The 23168-nt window shown below is 51.5% G+C and overlaps 2 protein-coding genes and 1 long non-coding RNA gene across 4 annotated transcripts; all 3 read left to right on the top strand.

Annotated features, from left to right (window-relative positions):
* The first annotated feature begins 262 nt into the window (after positions 1 to 262).
* LOC135579500 (inositol 1,4,5-trisphosphate receptor-interacting protein-like 1) lies at positions 263 to 1913 on the top strand. The gene has a single exon (XM_065063083.1). It carries the CDS (start codon positions 298 to 300, stop codon positions 1762 to 1764), a length of 1467 nt encoding a protein of 488 aa, XP_064919155.1. The 5' UTR covers positions 263 to 297; the 3' UTR covers positions 1765 to 1913.
* A 2173-nt stretch (positions 1914 to 4086) lies between these two features.
* On the top strand, positions 4087 to 6273 carry LOC110356718 (inositol 1,4,5-trisphosphate receptor-interacting protein-like 1). The gene is made up of 2 exons (XM_065063082.1): positions 4087 to 4224; positions 4655 to 6273. The coding sequence occupies exon 2, from the start codon at positions 4658 to 4660 to the stop codon at positions 6122 to 6124; it is 1467 nt and encodes a 488-aa protein (XP_064919154.1). The 5' UTR covers positions 4087 to 4224; positions 4655 to 4657; the 3' UTR covers positions 6125 to 6273.
* A 329-nt stretch (positions 6274 to 6602) lies between these two features.
* Positions 6603 to 21559, top strand: LOC110360688 (uncharacterized). Of its 2 annotated transcripts, none has more exons than XR_010472673.1 (5): positions 6603 to 6813; positions 13414 to 13752; positions 14692 to 16050; positions 16202 to 16315; positions 20113 to 21559. It is a non-coding gene; the product is annotated as an uncharacterized LOC110360688 (long non-coding RNA). The 2 variants fall into 2 exon arrangements; XR_010472672.1 differs by having other exon boundaries at positions 13414 to 13940.
* The last annotated feature ends 1609 nt before the right edge of the window (positions 21560 to 23168 follow it).

The following is a 23168-nucleotide window of genomic DNA, read 5'->3' as shown; positions in this document are numbered from 1 at the left end:
GGCCAGCGGTGAGTGCGCAGGCGGGGGGAGGCCGGGCTGGACGGGGCCGGGGCAGAAACGCGGCCCCCGGGGGTGGGTTCTCACCCTGCATGGAGGGCCCGGCCGCTCGCGGGAGCACCTTGGCCAGGGCACGGAGCCGCCACCAGGGCCGGGGCAGCTCTTGCTGCCTCCCAGCTGCCTCGGCCCCGCTCCTGACTGCCCCCAGCTCCCTGCGGCCCCTGTCCTGCTCTCCCCACCACCAGCACCCTCCGTCCCGCCCAGCCCCACTGAGCCCCTTGTCTCTCTTCTCTGCAGGCCATGGCTTTTTTGGACGTTTTCTTGGTGATTTGGCAAATTCTTACGCTGAAAGTGCAGTCGGTCGGCTATGAGCCGGACGAGGAGACGTGCGAGCGCATGGAGCAGCGTGTGGAGATGCTGAACCGGGAGATGACTCGGCTGTGGCAGGAGGTAGAGGAGAGGAGCCGTGAGCAGAGCAACCAGGAGCAGAGCAACCAGGAGCAGAGCGGCTTTGCCTGGGCATCCCTGCTCCATTCTGCCTTGCAGCACTGGCACTGCTGGGCCATTGCTGGAGTCCTGGTCCTGCTCTTGGGGCTCTGCTGGTGGCTCAGGAAACGGAGCCGTGAGCCAGAGAGAGGTGCAAACGACCTGCGAAGGCTTTTGGCGCGGCACATCCAGAGGCCAGTTCAGAACTGGGACAGAGAGAGCGAGGCTGTTAAGTACCTGGTGGAAAGATTCATCTTGCTCTTCAAGTATGTCTTCTTCGATCCCTGGTACCAAGTGCTGGAAGATGCCATTGAGGTGGGCAGCGCCTTCGAAGGCTGGAGTCCCCGTCAAGAAGACATCACCTACCGCCTGCTTGTGCTCCTGAAGCCCCCCCGTGGACACACTTTCCACCTGGAGCCGAGCCACCTGGGGCCGGTGAGGAACTTTTGCGTCCGTGTGGACTTGGTGTGTACCTGTGAGATGGAGCGGCCGGCAGGAGAGACACGTTGCTTCCTCCACGACCACGAGGAGGAGCAGTGGAGGAACGAGGGCCCCAGCATCCTACACGACCTCTGCACTGACTCCTACCTAGATGTGCAGAAAATTGCCCGCTGTTTCCAGGACATGCTGAGACATTCCTGGAGGATTCTGCCGGAGTCAGCCACACACCGCCTAACAGTGCTGCCCTCCGACCGCTCCTGCAAATTCCAGGTGACACAAGGCGGGGGGAAAAGGCTCTTCATTGAGTTGATGTTTGGGGTGAGGCAGGGCGACTCGGACATCTTCGTGAGCAGCCAGAATACAGAGGCCGCCTACACACCAAGCACCATGTGGCCAGAGAGCTACGCTGTGGCAGAGATGAAGTTCTTCAGGCATATTGCCAGGCACGCACAGCCTGACAGCATCCACCTCAGATGCCTGCAGCTCTGCGCCCGCAGCCTGCTGGACACAGACTTTTCCACCCGTACGTTAAAGACCGTCGTGATGCACCTGCTGAGCACCATACCCCCGACAGACTGGGGCAGGAGGGATTTCTTGGAGCGGCTGGAGGACATTCTGCAGTACCTGCAGAGCTGCCTGGAGGAGGGACGCCTGAACCACTTCTTCATTGGCAACGAGAACGTGCCTGAAGAGATCATCTTGCCCCAGGCTTTGCGAACGGCTGAACCGCTCAACCTCTTCCGCCACCTGGAGCAGGATTCTGATGCCTGTGAGAACGCGTGGCTTGAGTTTCTCATGCTGCAACGTCGGCTTCGTACACTGGTGCTCCAGGGACGCTGAAAGAGGTCTTCCTGCACAGAGCTGGACAGGCCATCGCGAGGAGGCTTGTGACAGGGACTCCATTACCACCTGCTCAGCGACCGCACCCCCGGCTTTGAGAGCGTCCATTCCATCCGGGAGCTCTGCCATTTGCAAAATCGCCAATAAAAGTTGTGTTTGAACAAATGCTGCATCGGTGTCTGTGCATCACTTGCTCGAGGAACACAAGCACAGGGTGCAGCTTCTCACAGAAGACACCCCTGTAACCCCGGGCAAACAAGACCTTGCCTCACAAAGCCAATACGCTGTGAGCTGCTGCAGAAGCAGGGAGCATTTTGCAGAAGGGCTGATGTGGATGTCAGTCATTCAGTGGCCAATGACAAGTACAGCAGCGACTACAGAGCAACCGCAGGAGATTTAAATGCCATGAACTGACGTGCAGAGCCACAGCTACGGTAAGAACCAAGGCTGAGCTTGGCCACAGATTGAGGAGGCGAGGGGGAGATCCCAGAGCTGCGGTTCCACCAACCGTATCGCCCTAAAAGCAAAGGTGAATACTCCACAATCTACAGGAATGAGGCAGCAACTCAGCCAGAGCTGCCACAGGAACATGCAGCCACCCAGAGCTCAGACTGCAGAGCATGTCAGACCGTTTCATGGGTATGGAGCGGTAATACAGAAAGCAGTTGTGCGAGGTGTGAGCAGGCGGATGATCTGCTCAGCCTGGTCGGAGAGCTGCGATTGGAGGTGGAAAGGCTGAGAAGGAGCAGGGATCTGGAGAAGGAAATCAACTGGTGGGATCAAGCTCTGGCCGCCCGTGGGCAGGTAAGACCACCAGCAAGAAACGGAGATCAAGGGATTCCTGTCTCCTCCGCTTGCCTGACTGAGGAAGGCAGGTCAGCAGCAAGGGATGAAGAGAAGCAAGTCCACACTCGGGGTGGCAGGATGTCCTGGTTTTGTTAAAAACAAGACCGGTTCTCTTTCACTGATTTTTCTTTCAGCTCAGTTCTTTAGGTGGCTGTACTTTTCTGAGTTTTAGCCTGCATATTTTTCCTAGGGTGCTGCACTCGGTGCTGATCAGAGACCAACAGAATGCTGAAGAAGCTCATGGTTACATTTATTACTATGGTAGCCAAGAAAGACTGATCAGTTTTCCCCCGTTCCATTGTGAGAGGGGCGTGTTTGAGGAGGGGTGGATGGAACAGGTGACTAGAACTGACCAACAGAAGTATTCCATCCCATAATCCTCATACCCCTATATAAGAGGGTGATCACAGGGTCACTCTCTCTTTGCCCATGGCCGGCATCCAGAGAGGCCCCTGTCTGTCTGTCTGTCTGTCTGTCTGTCTGTCTGTGATCCACAGCCCTCAGGCCCTGCATCCCTCACCCAGGTTCCGCTTTGCTGTGCAGTCCCGCCCGGGACTTCCGGGCCCTGAGCTGCAGCTGCTGGAGCCGCCAGCCCCGCAGCCCCAGCTCTGCTGCGCAGTGACGCCAACCCCACATCAGCACTGGAGATTGGTTTGGTGTATTTGGTGTACATGTTCTCTGTTTATTACTAGCATTAGTAAAACCCTTTAAAACTTTCCAACCTGAAGTCTAAGTTTCTCTTCCTTTTCCCTTATCTTTTGTTGAAGACCCTGTCAACTGACCAAGGGTCCCACCCCTCCTGCCCATCCGGTAGGTGGGAGGTGAAGTCACCCTGCCCCCAGGTGTGGGGAGGACGTGACTGTCAGCACCAGCCAAGGTGTGAACATTGGCAATGGCTCAGTGGGGCACACAGGGGCACAGCAGCTGTTGAAGAGCCACCAAAGGCTTCGGACATGGTCAGGAGATGTGCAACTGCCACAGGAAGCTGTAGACTGCAATGAGGTCAACCCTCAGCCTTCTCCAAGCTCAACAAGCCAAGGGAGCTCAGCCACTCCTCAGACGTCTTGCTCTCAAGGTCTTGCACCATCCTGGTCACCCTCCTATGGACACGATCTAAGAGTTTGATGTCCTTCTTATCCTGTAGCGCCCAGAACCGCCCACAGTGCTCCAGATGGGGCTGCACCAGCACAGTGTGGAGCGGGACAATCTCCTCCCTCGCCCGGCTGGCGATGCCGGCCTTGATGTGCCCCGGGACATGCTTGGCCCTTTGGGCTGTCAGGACACACTGTGACTCATCTTCAGCTTCCCCTCAACCCAAACCCCAACATCTCTTTCTGTCTGGCTGCTCTCCAGCCTCCCGCAGACTCGACGATCTTAAGGCTCTTTACCAATTTACATGGTTTTATGACTGTGTGATTTAACTTGAAGCTTGCCCGGTGCAGAGTCAGGGGTTGGCCTGGAGAGTCGTCATGGGCCCCTTCCAACCCCAAACGTTCTATGATTATGAGATTGCCACGGGCAGGCAGAGGACAGCAAACCCAACGTGAAGCACCACGCAGGGGCCCGTGAAGAACATGAACTCTGGCCCAGCCTTCACGGGGACAGCGGGCAGCTGTGAGTGGGGCCGAAGGGCGGGGTGGCCGGCGGGCGTGCCTGTGACGCCCTCTGGCGCCTGTGACATCACAGGGGACCAGTCCCCACGGGGCGGTTATCAGGGGCGCCAGCAGCAGCGCTGCCCCAGTCCGGCCTGGGCCAGCGGTGAGTGCGCAGGCGGGGGGAGGCCGGGCTGGACGGGGCCGGGGCAGAAACGCGGCCCCCGGGGGTGGGTTCTCACCCTGCATGGAGGGCCCGGCCGCTCGCGGGAGCACCTTGGCCAGGGCACGGAGCCGCCACCAGGGCCGGGGCAGCCCTTGCTGCCTCCCAGCTGCCTCGGCCCCGCTCCTGACTGCCCCCAGCTCCCTGCGGCCCCTGTCCTGCTCTCCCCACCACCAGCACCCTCCGTCCCGCCCAGCCCCACTGAGCCCCTTGTCTCTCTTCTCTGCAGGCCATGGCTTTTTTGGACGTTTTCTTGGTGATTTGGCAAATTCTTACGCTGAACGTGCAGTCGGTCGGCTATGAGCCGGACGAGGAGACGTGCGAGCGCATGGAGCAGCGTGCGGAGATGCTGAACCGGGAGATGACTTGGCTGTGGCAGGAGGTAGAGGAGAGGAGCCGTGAGCAGAGCAACCAGGAGCAGAGCAACCAGGAGCAGAGCGGCTTTGCCTGGGCATCCCTGCTCCATTCTGCCTTGCAGCACTGGCACTGCTGGGCCATTGCTGGAGTCCTGGTCCTGCTCTTGGGGCTCTGCTGGTGGCTCAGGAAACGGAGCCGTGAGCCAGAGAGAGGTGCAAACGACCTGCGAAGGCTTTTGGCGCAGCACATCCAGAGGCCACTTCAGAACTGGGACAGAGAGAGCGAGGCTGTTAAGTACCTGGTGGAAAGATTCATCTTGCTCTTCAAGTATGTCTTCTTCGATCCCTGGTACCAAGTGCTGGAAGATGCCATTGAGGTGGGCAGCGCCTTCGAAGGCTGGAGTCCCCGTCAAGAAGACATCACCTACCGCCTGCTTGTGCTCCTGAAGCCCCCCCGTGGACACACTTTCCACCTGGAGCCGAGCCACCTGGGGCCGGTGAGGAACTTTTGCGTCCGTGTGGACTTGGTGTGTACCTGTGAGATGGAGCGGCCGGCAGGAGAGACACGTTGCTTCCTCCACGACCACGAGGAGGAGCAGTGGAGGAACGAGGGCCCCAGCATCCTACACGACCTCTGCACTGACTCCTACCTAGATGTGCAGAAAATTGCCCGCTGTTTCCAGGACATGCTGAGACATTCCTGGAGGATTCTGCCGGAGTCAGCCACACACCGCCTAACAGTGCTGCCCTCCGACCGCTCCTGCAAATTCCAGGTGACACAAGGCGGGGGGAAAAGGCTCTTCATTGAGTTGATGTTTGGGGTGAGGCAGGGCGACTCGGACATCTTCGTGAGCAGCCAGAATACAGAGGCCGCCTACACACCAAGCACCATGTGGCCAGAGAGCTACGCTGTGGCAGAGATGAAGTTCTTCAGGCATATTGCCAGGCACGCACAGCCTGACAGCATCCACCTCAGATGCCTGCAGCTCTGCGCCCGCAGCCTGCTGGACACAGACTTTTCCACCCGTACGTTAAAGACCGTCGTGATGCACCTGCTGAGCACCATACCCCCGACAGACTGGGGCAGGAGGGATTTCTTGGAGCGGCTGGAGGACATTCTGCAGTACCTGCAGAGCTGCCTGGAGGAGGGACGCCTGAACCACTTCTTCATTGGCAACGAGAACGTGCCTGAAGAGATCATCTTGCCCCAGGCTTTGCGAACGGCTGAACCGCTCAACCTCTTCCGCCACCTGGAGCAGGATTCTGATGCCTGTGAGAACGCGTGGCTTGAGTTTCTCATGCTGCAACGTCGGCTTCGTACACTGGTGCTCCAGGGACGCTGAAAGAGGTCTTCCTGCACAGAGCTGGACAGGCCATCGCGAGGAGGCTTGTGACAGGGACTCCATTACCACCTGCTCAGCGACCGCACCCCCGGCTTTGAGAGCGTCCATTCCATCCGGGAGCTCTGCCGTTTGCAAAATCGCCAATAAAAGTTGTGTTTGAACAAATGCTGCATCGGTGTCTGTGCATCACTTGCTCGAGGAACACAAGCACAGGGTGCAGCTTCTCACAGAAGACACCCCTGTAACCCCGGGCAAACAAGACCTTGCCTCACAAAGCCAATACGCTGTGAGCTGCTGCAGAAGCAGGGAGCATTTTGCAGAAGGGCTGATGTGGATGTCAGTCATTCAGTGGCCAATGACAAGTACAGCAGCGACTACAGAGCAACCGCAGGAGATTTAAGTGCCATGAACTGACGTGCAGAGCCACAGCTACGGTAAGAACTAAGGCTGAGCTTGGCCACAGATTGAGGAGGCGAGGGGGAGATCCCAGAGCTGCGGTTCCACCAACCGTATCGCCCTAAAAGCAAAGGTGAATACTCCACAATCTACAGGAATGAGGCAGCAACTCAGCCAGAGCTGCCACAGGAACATGCAGCCACCCAGAGCTCAGACTGCAGAGCATGTTCCTCGGATCAGCTGACTGAAGCCAGCTCTGCCGGAGCCGGGAGCGAAATCTCGAAGCTACTGAGGTAAGAGAGGGTAAAGAGAGGGGTTTCTGGTCGCATTTTCGATTCCGCTACCCGGGAGTCCCCGGCAGCCCTTGCGGAACCGGCTGACGTGGCGCGACCGTTTCCACGGTGACGGTAGTCACACCCCTCCCCCTTGCTTTGAAAAAGCCTCTTGGAGGGCAGCGACGTGTCGCTGCCCTCCAGGCGCTGGAAGGTGAAGTGCTTGTGAGGCGGGTGAGCACCACCCACACGGTGCTGCAGCAGCGACTGGGGCTGCTCGTGCAGTAGGGCTCAGAGGTTCTGTCACTCCTCGCTGTTAGACCTCTCACTTGTTGCTGGTGACACAGACTGGGGTGTGGCAGGGCAAGTAGACTGGACACAACTAGCTCTTGTAGGTGAGTTTGTCCGGGGTTTCATTTTGTTTTCTTGTCCCCAATTTAACTAAGGGTAGCAATGGTTTCTAGAAAAAGGAAAGCTGTTGCTGCCGTTAATACAAAGAGTGTGTCTACACAGACACTACCTGCCAAGAAGGATGCAGCCACCCAGGCTTCTGGCTGCGCAGAGTGTCTGTGCCTGGCATTAGTATCCGAGAATGGTATGGGAGGCACCTGTGTACGATGTGACCAGGTGAATGACTTACTGTGCCTAGTGGCAGAGCTTAAGGAAGAGGTGGAGAGACTAAGGAGCATTAGGGAGAGTGAAGAAGAAATAGACTGGTGGGGTCAGGCTCTTTTGACTCCTAAGGGTGTGCAACAGGAGATGGCAAAGCCTTGTCCCTCCTGCCATAAGGCGGATACAGCAGATCTAATTAATGGGGGGGAATGGAAACAGGTCCCTGATCGGAGAGGTACAAGAACCCTCTCTCAAACCCCATCACCACCCTTGGTGCCCCTAACAAATAGATATGAGGCCCTGGACCCTGAAAATCCGGCAGAGGATAGCCAAGAAGATCCACCTGGAGAGCCCTCTGGATGGACCTCATCAACAAAAAGAATCATAACTGCAGCTGTAAGAGGAAAAAAAAAAAGAAGAGTGGTAGTAGTCGGCGACTCTCTTCTGAGGGGAACAGAGGGCCCTATATGTCGCCCAGACCCATCCCACAGGGAGGTCTGCTGCCTTCCTGGGGCCAGGGTGAGGGACATTAATAGAAGACTTCCAGAGCTAATTCAGCCCTCAGACTACTATCCCCTGTTAGTAGTCCAAGCTGGCAGCGAGGACATCAACAGAAGAAGTATCAAGATAATTAAAAAGGACTTTAAAGCACTGGGTCAGTCAGTTCATGGGACGGGAGCACAAGTGGTATTTGCCTCAGTTCCTGTGCTAGCTGGGATGGATGAGGAACTAAATAAAGAGAGGAGCAGAAAAGCCCATCTCATCAACAGGTGGCTTAAGGATTGGTGTCACCGTCAAAATTTTGGGTTTTTTGACCATGGGCCAAGCTCCGTGGTACCCAGTCTCCTCAAATCAGATGGGCTTCATCCTTCTAGGGAGAGCAAGAGGACTATAGCCCATAAGTTGGCAGGGCTGATCAGGAGGGCTTTAAACTAGGTTTGAAGGGGGAAGGGATTGAAACTGGGCTCTCCAAAAATCAGCCTACGGATGGAAAGCCCGAATTAAGAGGGAAATCAGCAGCCCACTTGAAGTGCATGTACACTAATGCACGCAGTATGGGCAACAAACAAGAGGAGCTGGAAGCCATCGTGCAGCAGGAAAGCTATGACATAGTTGCCATCACAGAAACATGGTGGGATGACTCATATGACTGGAGTGCTGCTATGTGTGGCTACAAGCTCTTCAGAAAAGATAGGCAGGGTAGGAGAGGTGGAGGGGTGGCTTTATATGTTAGAGAGTCACTCGACTCTGTTAAACTTGAGGTCAGCAGTGACAAGGTTGAGTGCCTGTGGACCAGAATCAGGGGGAAGTCCAACAAGGCTGACATCCTCGTGGGTGTCTGTTACAGACCACCCAACCAGGACGATGAAGGAGATGAATTATTCTACAAGCAGCTGGCAGATGTCTCAAAATCGACGGCCCTTGTTCTTGTGGGTGACTTTAACCTGCCGGATATCTGCTGGGAGCTCAATACTGCACAGAAGAGGCAGTCTAGGAAGTTCCTAGAGTGTATAGAGGACAATTTCCTTAATCAGCTGGTAAATGAGCCCACCAGGGGCAAGACCCCACTAGACCTACTGTTTACAAACAGAGAAGGGCTGGTGGGAGATGTAGTGGTTGGAGGCCGCCTGGGGCATAGCGACCATGAAATAATAGAATTTTCAATACTCAGAGATGCAGGGAGAACCATTAACAAAACTTCTACGCTGGACTTCCGGAGGGCAGATTTTTGCCTATTCAGAAGTCTAGTTCAGAGCATACCCTGGGAAACAATGCTTAAAAACAAGGGGGCCCAGGAGGGTTGGACATGCTTCAAGCAGGTGGTTTTGAGTGCACAGGAACAGGCTATACCAGTGTGCCGAAAGGCCAGCCGGCGGGGAAGACAACCGGCTTGGCTAAACAGGGAGATTTTGAATGAAATCAGAAATAAAAAGAGACTTTACCGACTGTGGAAAAAAGGGCTGGCTACTTATGAAGAATTTATGGAAATAGCTAGATCATGCAGAAAAAAGATCAGGGAAACAAAAGTGCAATTTGAAGTTAACTTGGCCAATTCTGTCAGGGATAATAAAAAGTCCTTCTTCAAATATGTTAATAACAAAAGGAGGGGCAAGGAAAACCTCCATTCTCTGTTGGACTCTGAAGGAAATATAGTTAACAAAGATGAGGAGAAAGCTGAGGTACTTAATACCTACTTTGCCTCAGTTTTTACCAGTAAGACAGGTGGCCCTCAGGACAACTCATGTCTGGAGATGGTTGGCAGAGATAGAAAGCCAAATAGGCCCCTTGTATTCCAGGAGGAAATAGTTGGTGATTTACTGAGCCATCTGGATCCTCACAAGTCTATGGGACCAGATGGGATCCACCCTAGGGTGATGAGGGAGCTAGCAGAAGAACTTGCCAAGCCGCTCTCCATCATCTTCCAACAGTCCTGGCTCACTGGGGAGGTCCCATATGATTGGAAATTGGCCAATGTTACCCCAGTCCACAAAAAGGGCTGCAGAGCTGACCCTGGCGACTACAGGCCTGTCAGCCTGACCTCGGTGCCTGGCAGGGTTATGGAGCAGATCATCCTGAATGGAATCACACAGCACCTTCAGGATGGACAAGCGATCAGACCCAGCCAGCATGGGTTTAGGAGGGGCAGGTCCTGTCTGACCAACCTGATCTCCTTTTATGATCAGGTGACTCACCTGATGGATGAGGGGAAAGCTGTGGATGTGGTCTATCTGGACTTCAGCAAGGCCTTTGACACTGTCTCCCATAATATACTCTTGCAAAAGCTGGTAGCCCATGGCTTGAACAAGTGTACTCTACGCTGGGTTAAGAACTGGCTGGCGGGCCGGGCCCAGAGAGTGCTGGTGAATGGGGCTGCATCCAGCTGGCGGCCAGGCACTAGTGGTGTCCCCAGGGGTCAGGGTTGGGTCCAGTCCTGTTTAACATCTTTATTGATGATTTAGATGAGGGGATTGAGACCATCATCAGCAAATTTGCTGATGACACCAAGTTGGGAGGGAGTGTGGACCTGCTGGAAGGCAGGAGGGCTCTGCAGAGGGATCTGGATAGACTGGAAAAATGGGCTGATTCCAATGGGATTCAGTTCAACAAGGCCAAATGCCGGGTGCTGCACTTTGGTCACAACAACCCCCTGCAGCGCTCCAGGCTGGGTGCAGAGTGGCTGGAGAGCAGTCAGGCAGAAAGGGACCTGGGGGTACTAATTGACAGGAAGCTCAATATGAGCCAACAGTGTGCCCAGGTGGCCAAGAAGGCCAATGGTGTCCTGTCCTGTATCAAAAACAGCGTGGTCAGCAGGACAAGGGCAGTGATCCTTCCCCTGTGCTCTGCATTGGGGAGGCCACACCTGGAGTGTTGTGTTCAGTTCTGGGCCCCTCAGTTCAGGAAAGACATTGAAGTGCTGGAGTGGGTCCAGAGAAGAGCAACAAGACTGGGGAAGGGACTTGAACATAAGACCTATGGGGAGAGGCTGAGGGAGCTGGGGTTGTTTAGTCTAGAGAAGAGGAGGCTTAGAGGTGACCTCATCACTCTCTATAACTACCTGAAGGGCAGTTCTAGCCAGGTGGGGATTGGTCTCTTCTCCCAGGCATCAGCAATAGGACAAGGGGGCATGGGCTTAAACTCTACCAGGGGAAATTTAGGCTGGATATTAGAAAGCAATTCTTTACAGAGAGAGTGATCAGGCATTGGAATGGCTGCCCAGGGAGGCGCTGGACTCGCCGTCCCTGGAGGTTTTTAAACTGAGATTGGACATGGCACTTAGTGCCATGATCTAGTAAACGGACTAGAGTTGGACCAAGGGTTGGACTTGATGATCTCTGAGGTCTTTTCCAACCCAGTCGATTCTGTGATTCTGTGATTCTGTGATGTCAGACCGTTTCATGGGTATGGAGCGGTAATACAGAAAGCAGTTGTGCGAGGTGTGAGCAGGCGGATGATCTGCTCAGCCTGGTCGTAGAGCTGCGATTGGAGGTGGAAAGGCTGAGAAGGAGCAGGGATCTGGAGAAGGAAATCAACTGGTGGGATCAAGCTCTGGCCGCCCGTGGGCAGCAAGAAACGGAGATCAAGGGATTCCTGTCTCCTCCGCTTGCCTGACTGAGGAAGGCAGGTCAGCAGCAAGGGATGAAGAGAAGCAAGTCCACACTCGGGGTGGCAGGAGAAACACCCCCCTACCCACCCCACCTTCCCAGGAGCCTCTGGCAAACAGGCATGAGGCTCAGCATGTGCAATGAAGCAACTTCAGGAACAGGGGGAAATGGCAGCAAGTTCCTGCCTGGTGCAAAAGGAGGAGGGTCCCTAATGTGACCAGCCCACCCTCCCAGGTTCCCTTGCAAAACAGCTTTGCAAGCAGAACCAAACAACATTGAGGACGGCAGTTCCACTAAGTTGGAGGTACAGCAGAGGATAAGTGACTCTGCACCCTCCATCAAGACAACTCCCACAAGTTAAAACAGGCGGATTGTAGTTGTAGGAGACTCCCTTCTCAAGGGAACAGAAGGCCCTATATGCAGGCCAGAGCCACTTCTTAGGGAAGTCTGTTGCCACCTGGGGCCAGGGTTAAAGATGTGAAAAGGAAACTTCCTGCCCTGGTCAGGCCCTCAGGCTACTACCCACTAATAATTTTTCAGGTAGGCAGTGATGAAAATGAAAAGGGAAAGCTAAAGTTGATCAAGAGAGACTTCAGGACCTTGGGACAACTGGTCAAGGGATCAGGAGCACAAGTAGTGTTCTCCTCTATCCCCACAGTTGCTGGGTATGATGAGGAAAGATACAGGAAGACCCAGCAGATTAATACCTGGCTACGAGACTGGTGGCAACGGCAGAATTTTGGGTATTTTGATCATGGTTTGGCTTACATGGCTCCTGGTCTGCTAGCGGTTTAGTGCTGGAGTTAGGTTAGGTTATGGTTGGACTTGATGGTCCTGAGCGTCTCTTCCGAGTGAAATGATGCTGTGATTCTATAACCAGTCACAGCAAATGCTATAGCTGTGTTAATCTCCTGTGCCTTGTGTCCTGGCCGAGGAATGGGCGAGAGCTCTGGGCACTCAGGATAGGTCGTGGCTTCGTGAGGTGAGAAAAGTGCTGTCCATGACCACAGGGAGAACAGATTTCCCCCACTCCAAGCCCTGCTGCCCTCTCCCACATCTTTAGTTACTGACGGCAGAAAGTAACTTAGCACTTGAATGCTTAGTTCTCAAGCAAAAGCCATGAAAAAGGTTGCTGGTAATGAGCAGACTAATCCCACACCATTTCACTGCAGTCTATCAACACCTTCAGCTTCCCAAGGGAAGGAACCTCTTTTTTCCATATGCACAGTGTTTCTGACACAAAGTTTTCTCCAGCAGCTGCGATGCTCTCACCTTTCCTTGGATCGTTCCTCTCCCTGCATCTTTCATAGAAGCCTTTGCCATAATTCCATATCCCATCATTTAAGGCCTTGGCAGGTGGAGAGAGTTGGCCTGCAGCAGCCATTAGAGCAGAACACAAAAAAGAATAAAACAGCGTTTGTTTGGGGTTTTTTTCAATGTTGGCAACTTTTCCATAGTACAATGTCTATGTTCCTTTTTGTAGAAGAACACAAAGGCATTACCAAGGATTTGATGAAGCTTGTTACTCACTGTTTCAGGGTCCAGCGATAAATCACTGCCTGCTGCACTCTCCCTGCTCGTCTCCGTTCCATTTGAGTCATAATTGAATTTTTCAAATTTGTTATTGATAATCCAAGAATACCCCTGTTTGGTAATGAGACGAGATGCGAAGAAGTGTCTTTGTCTCTTCAGGGTAGCAATATTCACCCTGGTAATTTAAAATACTTTGAAGAATAAGTGCATAAACAAATGTGTCGCATTACCATGTGGAGCAGAGGTTGGGTGATTATTTGCTTTGACCTTGCTTTGACCACCTGGGGAAGGTGGCTAGAACCATGATCCCACCTTTTACATGTGCTGAATAAGAGGATAATTAAATGTTCCTTTCTTCTTTGCATCCAAACAGATGACTGCATGGAAGATGAATCTGATTTAATCCATGTGCAGGTTAACAAAAGAGAAAAAAGGTGACAGCGTGCAGGCAACAACAGGAGCGATTGCAACACAGCCTTTCGATGATGGCAGAGGAGAGCTCTGCTGGGACCCACATGTGGAAGCGTGAGACGGGGGGAATGACTTTGCTATTTAATGCTCCCAGGCTCAAGGGGAAAGGGGCTGGTGGGCATTCCCTGTTAATAAGCAACAGTTTCAAATGCACATCAAGCACCCTAAGGAAACAGCTTGAAAGACCCTGAAAAGTATGACTTCGTACCTCCTTTGCTTGGTTCCAGTAATTATTATAAGGGTAATGACTGTTGTGAATTACTTTTTATCTCCGCTATTATTACATGGACATCGTCTTTTTGCTTTGTACAATTTTGAGGCATTTGAGAACAAGAAGGCCTCGGCTGTATCTTTTATGTGCTCTTCCTCCAGCCTATTCATCTCAGCCCTCCCAAGCTGCGTGCAGAGATGTCTGCCTCATCTTTCAAGGTTTGCAGCAGAATGAAGAGATTTAATAATCAAACAAACATGAGGTGGCTCTGAGTGACCTTAAGAAATGAACATTAGCTCCTAACACTACTCCTTTTCCCTTTTTCTGTGCCTGCTCTCTTCTTGTGACATGAGATTCACAAAAAAAAAACTTATTGCTTTATGACTTATTTTCAGCAATGTGAGGAGGGTGGGTGGCCAGCACTGGTTTCATCACTGGTTAGTCACCACAGCCCAATCCCCTTCTTCCCCTTATGCTTCATTAGGGGCATCGTACTCCTCCATGGAAGCAATGCCAGGTAGTTTTATATTTACAAGGCTGCAGAGCCCTGTGAGTCTGATCTTGACCAACTTGAGGTGTCTGCATGAGGCTGCAGAGCCCTGTGACTCTGATCTTGACCAACCTGTGGTGTGACCATCCTGGCACCGCTCCCTCTGCTTAGTCCTGCATCTAAAAATCAGGCATTGGAATGGCTGCCCAGGGAGGTGCTGGACTCGCCATCCCTGGAGGTTTTTAAACTGAGATTGGACATGGCACTTAGTGCCATGATCTAGTAAAAGGACTAGAGTTGGACCATGGGTTGGACTCAATGATCTCTGAGGTCTTTTCCAACCCAGTCGATTCTGTGATTCTGTGATCTTTGTGATTCTAGACAAGGTTCTTTCCCTCTGTGGGTGGCAAGAGTTAAACTGCAGGCCAACACGTTACATAAGTTCTACTACAGGTCCTTAACATTCTCTCTTATTGCAGAGTTTGTCCACAACTCGTCGCACACTGAAGTGAGAAGAACACATGGTCCTGCCTGTCAGGGGTGCTGTGCTAGTGTTAAAATTCGGTGATAGTGTTTGCAGGAAGAAAAGAGGTTTTTCTGCTGTGTTTTGTGACAAGAACAACTTGTCTTGACTTTACAGCCAGTATTGGCCGCCAATTGCACCTCCACAAAAGTAGGATCAATGGTGAAAACTCTCCCAAGCCCTGAGGATCGCTGTCAGGCTGCCCACGGCTTTCCTTTCGGCAAATGCCGATAACCAGCCTCATCCTCCGATAAAGTCCCAAGCGGTTCTGCAAGACTCCAGCTCCCCTGGTGGGACAAAGTTCCTGTGTTGGAGGTCAGAAGGTGCAAAATCACCCACACAGTGCACAGCAGGGCCTTTCTGGCCCGGGGGGATGAGCTCCGCACTGGTGAGCGATTTTTTCACTGAATAGCAAATGTTTTTAATGTTTTTTTCAGCGCTGCCACACAGTGGCAGTGTTGAGGCTCCTGCTATACGGCAAGAGACCGAAGAAAATCCTCTTCAGTTAGAAATTACCTGGCTCTCCTGCTAGGGACACCCTGTCGTCTTTCAAGGTATTAACGTGGAGAGCATTTTCCTTGTCCAGTAATACTGTTACTCGTGTTTTTAGGTTGTTTTCCTAAGGAGCTGAGATAAAGGGGATGTTATGGCCAGCCTACAGTCCTTCCCCACAACACACAAACACATTAGGGTGGCAAAAGCATCGAGTTTAAGTTTCATGAAAAGAGTTGGCCAGTTAGAGAGAGTGAGCACTAGCAACGTACAGAAGGAGGTCGAAGCACAAGCCCGGATTATTGTTTGACGGAGGGAAAAGGAATTACGAGTGTCTTAACCAGTGGAAAAGCTTCAGTCAGCAAGAACACTTGTCAGACAAGGGAATGTTCAGCTGTGAGGCACTGAGTCCGCTATGTTCTCCTGCCCACAGAGCTGGTTGGTTTTGATACAGGTTAAAATATGATAAAGTGAAACATGCATGTGTAATCAAGAAATCGTCTTTTTCTCGATGACATCTGTGCCTCGGAAAGTCACATCCCACAGGGAGGAGTGGGAGTAGAAAAGCTGCTTCCTTTGGGTCTTCTTTTGAGCTGATTAAAAAAAAGACCAAAATGCTTGAATGCCTCAACATTTTCCCAAAGTTAAAGCCACGGAGATGATAAAATTTTCCAAATCATAGAATGTCAGGGGTTGAAGGGCCCTGGAAAGCTCATGCAGTGCAATCCCCCCATGGAGCAGGAACACCCAGATGAGGTTACACAGGAAGGTGTCCAGGCGGGTTGGAATGTCTGCACAGAAGGAGACAAATGCAGCCAGTTCTGTAAGCAGTCAAAAACATTTAAGAAATCCACACAAATTCACCCACCCTTTTCCTTTTTTTTTTTTTTCTGGATGTTAATTCATCCCTGTTTGAAATGTGAACAGATTGAGCCAGCTCTATTTTTATGTATTGTCTCCCTCTTTTTTTTAAGTGCCCTTCCACGTCCTGCCGATGAGCTGAACACCAGACCAGCAGGAGCACAGCGGCTGCCTGCCCAGGGCCGACCTTTTGAAGGACCACTTGGAGACGGCAGAGGACCGGCCAGGTAATTATCTCCAAAGACGACCCAAGCTCCGCAGTCCCTGGATGAGGTACAACAGCAGAGCCCTGACCTCATTTCCAGAGCCTGAATTTATGAAATGCCAAGAGATTATGCAGAGAGCTTTCCTGCGGGTAATCATATGAGGCGGGAGATGTGAAGTCATCGTCCTAAAGCCCAAGGTGAAATCGGGCTGACCCTGAATGTCCCGCACAGGCCTAGGGTTGTGTTTTGTGCTGCTGTAGGAAGTAAAACTGATCCTGGCGGATTTATTCGGCTGTTTTCTGGCTTTGGCGTTTTGGGAAAGTTGGCATTTAGAATTCCACTCAGAACAGTTTTCTAGGCTTCAGTATTAGAACAATTAAAGTCAAGAGCTAATTACTCTTCTGTAGCTCTGGATTTCATTCCAGGAAGACAATCCATGCATCAATGCTTCCTCCCGCAGAAAAACCCTCTGTATTGGGGGAAATAATTCAACCCTACCCATCCCAACTGAAACCCACAGAGGGTACTACTGACTTCCCAGAAGCCAGACGGGGCTTGTTGCCTGTGAACTTGGCTTTCACACTGTCCACAGCTGGGGAGGATTAGCAGAACCCTCCACCACATGGGACTGTGCTCCAAGAAGCCCCATTTGAAGCACATTCCCATCCAACAGCCCACTCTTTCTGCTCCCTGGTGCCTGAGCTGCCTCAGCGCGGTCTCACAGGGTCCAGAAGTCCCTTGTGTTTGGGGTTCAGGTTCTTGAGAGCTTCAGCATGGGCAAAGAGCTTCACAGTCTCTGCTTCTGCCGTTACACAATCCATGCTCCACTGCATTTTGCGTCAGCTGGTGGAAAACTCTCTGTGCAGCAAGGTTTGCTGCTTCGCGCTTTGCACAACTACTTGGGAGACTTCAGAATTAACAACAGCTCTTCTCACAACCCCTATCCATCAGCCTTTCCTGCTAAGAAACTCCAGTAACTGCTAATTATTCAGTAATTAAGTGTCTCGCTAGGGTCATGATTGGAAATCTGGCGTCTCCCAGTCACTCTTTGCTCATTAGGTAGCAGTTTTCTCAACGCAAAAACAAATTCTCTTCTTTACATTTGATTGGATTACAAAATTGCTTTAAAGTCTGTGGAGATGATTAGAAAAAGTGTGCTTTTGCGCAATAGTTGCCATGGGAACTAAAGTGGAGAGGTCCTTATAAACCAAAAGTCAAACAGATTGTGTTTCAGACAATTAATATTGTCTCACATGTTTATTCATTTTCTTTAACTCTTTTGTGCACTATTTTGAAATAGTTTTTATCTCTTTTTCGGTGTTGAATGCCGTGTCAAGCAGATTCTGCTCCCTTGAGGATTCGTCCCTCTCTCCTCTTGCAAGGCCACCTTGCAGCCCTGGTGAACTTCATCTTCTTCTGCTCTGCCTTTTTGGTCTGGGGACATCTCAGGGTGCAGATTTGGTTTGGGATCGAGACACATGTGTTGGGAGAAGTGTCAAAGCTCTTGTTGTGTCAGTGGAGCCCAGAGAGCTCCAGCAGACCAGGGCGCACTTGTGGGCGAGCTGAGGTGCTGTTTCTCCAGTGCAAACCCCTCTGCTGTCTTTTCTAACACCCAGGGCTCCTCAAACCTGCATTTCTTCTAGTTCCACATTTGACACTTTGGGGAAGAGCAGCTGATAAACTGACTGAGTGCCAGCAGCTGTCCCTCTGCTCTCCTCTCTGTGCAAACCCTCCTCCAACAACCTGACCCTATTCCCACCTCTTGATTTCTCTCTCACCTGCGCTCAGCTCTCTCCAGAGCATCTTGCCATCCTCTGGCTCTCCCCTCACAGCACAGCCTATCACATCTTTAAAATGATTAGCGTTTTTCCCACTCCAGCCGTTTCCATTTGTCTTTCTCCCCTTTGCATCCGAGATGTCCAGAGGCTGTCACTGTTCCCAGCTGCCACCACATTAACAGCATTGCTCTTCGCTCTGGCTGCCGTTGCCTTCGTGCTCCCGTCACCTGCATTCATGGGCTTTCTGGCGCAAGGTTTTGCCCAGCGTTAGTGCAGCATTTCTCGGAGCAGGGTTTTGTTGTGAGCATGCCTCTAAGAATTAACAAATAAGAAGGCAACATCCTCATTTTCCTCCAGACCTCTGCCTGACTCTGTATACAGGAAGAATTCCCCTGCCAAGGGAATTCAGTATTCATGTATTTAACAACCAGCCTCCCCTCAGCCCCCTCCCCTGTGTACTCCTGACCTCCTTCCCCTGCGCTGGATCTGGGATTACTCATTTCCTCAAGGGCTGTTGTTTCAGTTCTTCACAAACAAATAGGATTTCTCTCCTCTGTCGGAGGTGCAGCGAGGAAAGCTGCGTTCAGCATAGAAGCCAGTTCATTTTCAGACTGTGCCGTGCCACAACAGCTGCTAGATTAGATCCTGCATCTTCCCCCACCGTACCTGTTTTCAGAGGAGCATCGTGCAGCCACGGTTTGCCAAGCTTTGGCAGGACTAGCAGAAGGCAAGGGTGGCTCAACTCCCAAATTTCCAGTTCCTGATCGAAACTGGGGAAGAATGAGACAACCTCAGAGAAACGTGGGTGAGAATCAGCGGTGCATGAGGCAAGCCTCCTGTTTTCCCCAGCTTCAGCCTCAGACTGCTGGACCCATTCTAGCAGAAACCTTCCGGAATATTTGTTGCAAGGCAGCTAGGTGGCCTGGAATACATCAGCAGGAGAGATTTCAGCTTAGGAGAGACTGAAAGCAGGGGCTTGCCATGGGAAATGTTGGGCAGCCAGAAATATAAGTGTTGCTACTGCCTCTGCTGATAGCATTTTGCTGCAAAAGATGCACAAACCGGAGCTTAGAGTGTAGAGCAAAGCATGCGTGTGTAAAAGGGGGTGAGTACTGTCTTGCACACTCAAGCCAGGGACAAAATTACATTCTCTTCATCTCCAATTATTTATTTACTCCAGGATGATGTGGATGTAAATCCCTACAGACCTGCTGGTTTTCCATCATTTTGCACCAATGTGAGAGCTGTTGGTTCCAGGAGACAGGGAATGTTGTGCTGATTGAAACCCATTTGCAGTATTTTAGTGACAAGAAACCTGTTGCCCTGAGGCCAGCACAGGAGTCTGCCTAAGGGTGTCTGAAGACATACAAGAGAAAAGGATATTAAAACCATTTTCTTGTAAAATGCCACTTTTGCAAGAGGAAGGTCTGTGCAGGTATTCTTGTACTGACTACATGCACAGGGCTCGTTCAGACAAGACAAAAATAGGCCATAATTAACTCGTATGTCACATACATTCCCATTTGGGTCCAGTTTCTGTCTCTAAAATGAAACCTTCATAACACGAGAAGCTGGAGCCAGACAACAAGAACCAGAAAGAGTTAATTGTGGTCAGTGCTGCATGTGGATCTCTTGCCATTCTCAAGCCGAGCAGACCAGTCCCAGCCTTGCGCAGGCTTTAAAGATCCAACCTGCATTTTCAGTGCGGTCTCTGAGGCTGGAAGAGTTTTCCTGGGGGGCTGGTGGGGAAGTAATGTTGCTTTTGAAGCCAAAAATAATCCTTTCAGATAGGCAACACAATCTGTAACAGGCCAGCACTTCCCAGCTATCAGATAATGTTGGTGAAATGCAGTTCATGACACTCTAGAAGATTATGTTGGATTAGATTTTATTATCTTCCTGGATATTGAAGTCAGAAGGGCCATGGGGACAAGGGGAGATACAGTCTGATTTTCTGCATATCCCCAGACACCAAGCTTTTCTTCGGGGGGCATCACGCCACTCCTCCTTTTCTTTACATCCCTTTTTCATTCACTTCAGGCTGCCCTGTGAGGGTATCGGGGCCAACCTCTTCTGAGTCATGTCCTTGCTGCTGAGATCAAACCCCACTGTGCCAGACAACACCACAAACCGCGCTGTAGCACCTTGAAAGCGGGACGCTTGTCTGCCTTCAGAAGGAGCCAGGCTGGCTGGCTGCTGGCAGAAAGCCCACTGCAATGTAATTGGAAGAAGAGTTTTAAATCAAGTTGGTATTTTTTCTTTAAACAAGACATCTCAAATGGAGTGCTGAGCATCAAAGGATCGAGCAGAGCGGCACAGAAATAGCAGCAAGATCATCTAACGAGGCAGAGAACAAGACTCCCGACCCCGGCGAGGCTAGCAAGGGAGACAGCACTTCCAAAGCCGTCGTCTTTGAGCACAGGGGAACATTTCTCCTTATGAATTTTCTATTTTCCAGCAAAAAGAGAAACACAGTGGTAGTATGGTAACAGAATGAAAACCGTTCTTCCAGAAGGAACCAGCGTTATCCAGCCAAATATCTTCTTATGGACACTGGTGGGCTCTGAATCAGGCTCACAAGAATATGAACAGCACATCACAATGTTGTATTTAGCACCTCTCCTCCACTTCCCTCCCCGGACAGTCGTGCTGTGAGTACCCTGTTGCTGGCTGGTGCTGATGGGTATTTGCTTTCCCAAGCTGGGATTAAGATGACAGGAACTTGCATGGAGCCCAACATAAAGTCTGAGATTCAAACTCCCTGAGATTGGAAGAGTTTGGATCCCGCTCTGGACTTTATTATTTACGTTTTCTTTTCCTGGCCACAAAAAGCCCAGATTTAGCATACAGAGTCAGTCTGCAATCGCAACCTGGTCAACAAAGACCTTCTCTGAGTTGATCACAGCAGGATGAATCTCTCCCTGCTCTGCTGGCACCATGGAATCCCGTGTTGGGCCATGGAGCAGCCGTAAGTGGCAGCAAGGGACGCGGTGGTAGCAGTGTATTCATGCTGCACACTGTTGGTTGTGGAAATGTGTTATAGTCGTATTTTCGCCTGTTGCTAGTGCCTTTATACAGTGGGCGTGCATTTGCCACACGCATTCTAACGGACATCTCGTAAGCTTTTCTAGAAACTTCTCACACTATTTCTATAACCAAGTTTCACTTTGAGAATTGCAGTCGCAGAAGCAGGGCTCCTAACACAATCACCAGGTACCGCACAGCCAGGCCATGGGGAGTGGTGACGGGCAGGCTGTGATGAGGATGGATGTGCTGTGTCACTCACAGGACAGGGGTTTTTGTCACGTTGTACTTTCCTCCACCACTCTCTGCTGTTGCTCATGGCCCGAGGGGTTACACTGAGCTGCCTGCAGAGCAAGAGCTGGCTGATCCTTCATGCCCTCTGTAAATTCAAATGGAAACCTATTTGCACTGACAAAATACAGATTTATTTATCCCTTTGCAATAAAAAACAGAGTGATTTCTATATGCTTTCAGGGAATAATTGAGTCCATGATTCTGGAACAAGAGCTCTGCCCTCTGTCCCTCAGAGGGTGTTCTCTCTGGCACATATATCCGCATTTCTGCTGTGAAGAGCCCTGTACGACTTGCCCACACGCTACTTACCGAGGGTGCTGTAACTGCTGTGTAGGCTGATGCAAAATGTTCCTTCACCCACAGATCCCTGCCTGCCTCTGCCTTAAAATGCCATTGAGAAAGCAACCCAGAAGCCGTGCTTGTTAGAGAAGCTGCTCTCCTAGGAGTCCTCTCCAGCACGTACCCATTTACCTGCAGGTAGCAAAGGTAACACTGGGCCAGAAAAAAGTCTCCCAGAGCAAAGCACACTCCTCTAGTAGAGCTCAACCTGCTGAACCCAGGAAAATAAATGGGCACACTGTAATCATCACAAATGCTTTCTTCAGCCAGAATATGCTGCATAAAACTAAATGTCGCAAGGTGAATCGGAAACCCAACAGGGAGGTGGTGATTATCACGCTTAAACATCTCCTTGAGCATGCCTGGAGAGCGCTACCGGAGTCATTTTCTTGTTATCCTAATGCGTGACGGGCCGGGAAGCAACGTGTGGGTCTCTGATACCCACAGACACAAACCAGCAGCCCCAACACGGAGATGAGCAGCCCGAGAAGCTGAGAAGGCTGCTGTACAATCCCAGCTCTGCTGCAGAATTAGTTTGAGAAGTGCCAGGGTATTTGGTTGCCATTCAAAGGAAAAGCGTGGGGACATCTCGTTATATGCAATAAATCAGCGTGTTTCTGCACAGTGTGGTTCCCACACCCCGCAAGAGGAGAAGGTGCTGGTGATGGGTGAGAAACTGAATATCAAACACGGGAAAAGTGGGACCCAGGGGTTTCTACCAAAGCATCTAAACCAGAGACCAAAGAGACAAGAGGGATTTTGATAAAATGGGCCCATAAACAAGCAGTCTTCCCTAGCACCCAGTCTTGCCCCTCATTTTCATTTATTCGTGCCTTTCTCCCATGTTGATAACAGCCCAGCCTGCTGCACGCCGTTAGAATCAAAACTGAACCTTCAAACAAGAAATAAATGGACGATAAAATACTCCCCAACAGAAACTGTTTAATTTTCTTGGTAACATAATGCAATGCAGCGATAGCAGGGAGGCAATCTGTCATTGCCAGGAAGGTGAACTCTGCTCTTTAACAAAATCTATCATAACCGCCTTCCCTTCCCTCTCAGAGCAAACTCTCAGCAGATAATGTGCACAACAAGGGGAACAGTTTAAGGCTGTTTTACTAGAGAACCAAACCAGCACATGTTCGCTGCGGGGAGGGCAGGCCAGGCTTGCTTTAACCAGCACAGGGGCTGGGAAAGGAGCTGGGAAAGAAAGGACGGGCACCGCTGGTGACGTGTCAGTGTCCCCTCCCGTGGGGCTGCTGCTGAGGACGGGTGAACCATGTTCCCAGGCTGGTGGAGACGTGGTTCCAAGGGCTTCTGGGAAGAGCTGCTGTGCTTCCCATGGGACTTGTTCTCATCTTTCCCACCATACCAGGGGCTGGCATGGGGACAAAGTCACCCTGCGAGCCCGGGTTTGAATTGGGCAGCGCGGGCTGGAT

Source organism: Columba livia, chromosome 5, assembly GCF_036013475.1.
Source record: "Columba livia isolate bColLiv1 breed racing homer chromosome 5, bColLiv1.pat.W.v2, whole genome shotgun sequence".
In the NCBI taxonomy this organism is placed as follows: domain Eukaryota; kingdom Metazoa; phylum Chordata; class Aves; order Columbiformes; family Columbidae; genus Columba; species Columba livia.
The sequence above is the reverse complement of the archived record's forward strand: the minus strand, read 5'-3'. Positions and strand labels throughout refer to the sequence as shown.

Coding starts and splice junctions, on each gene's coding strand:
- LOC135579500 (XM_065063083.1), top strand. CDS start 298: ATGGCTTTTTTGGACGTTTTCTTGGTGATTTGGCAAATTCTTACGCTG.
- LOC110356718 (XM_065063082.1), top strand. CDS start 4,658: ATGGCTTTTTTGGACGTTTTCTTGGTGATTTGGCAAATTCTTACGCTG.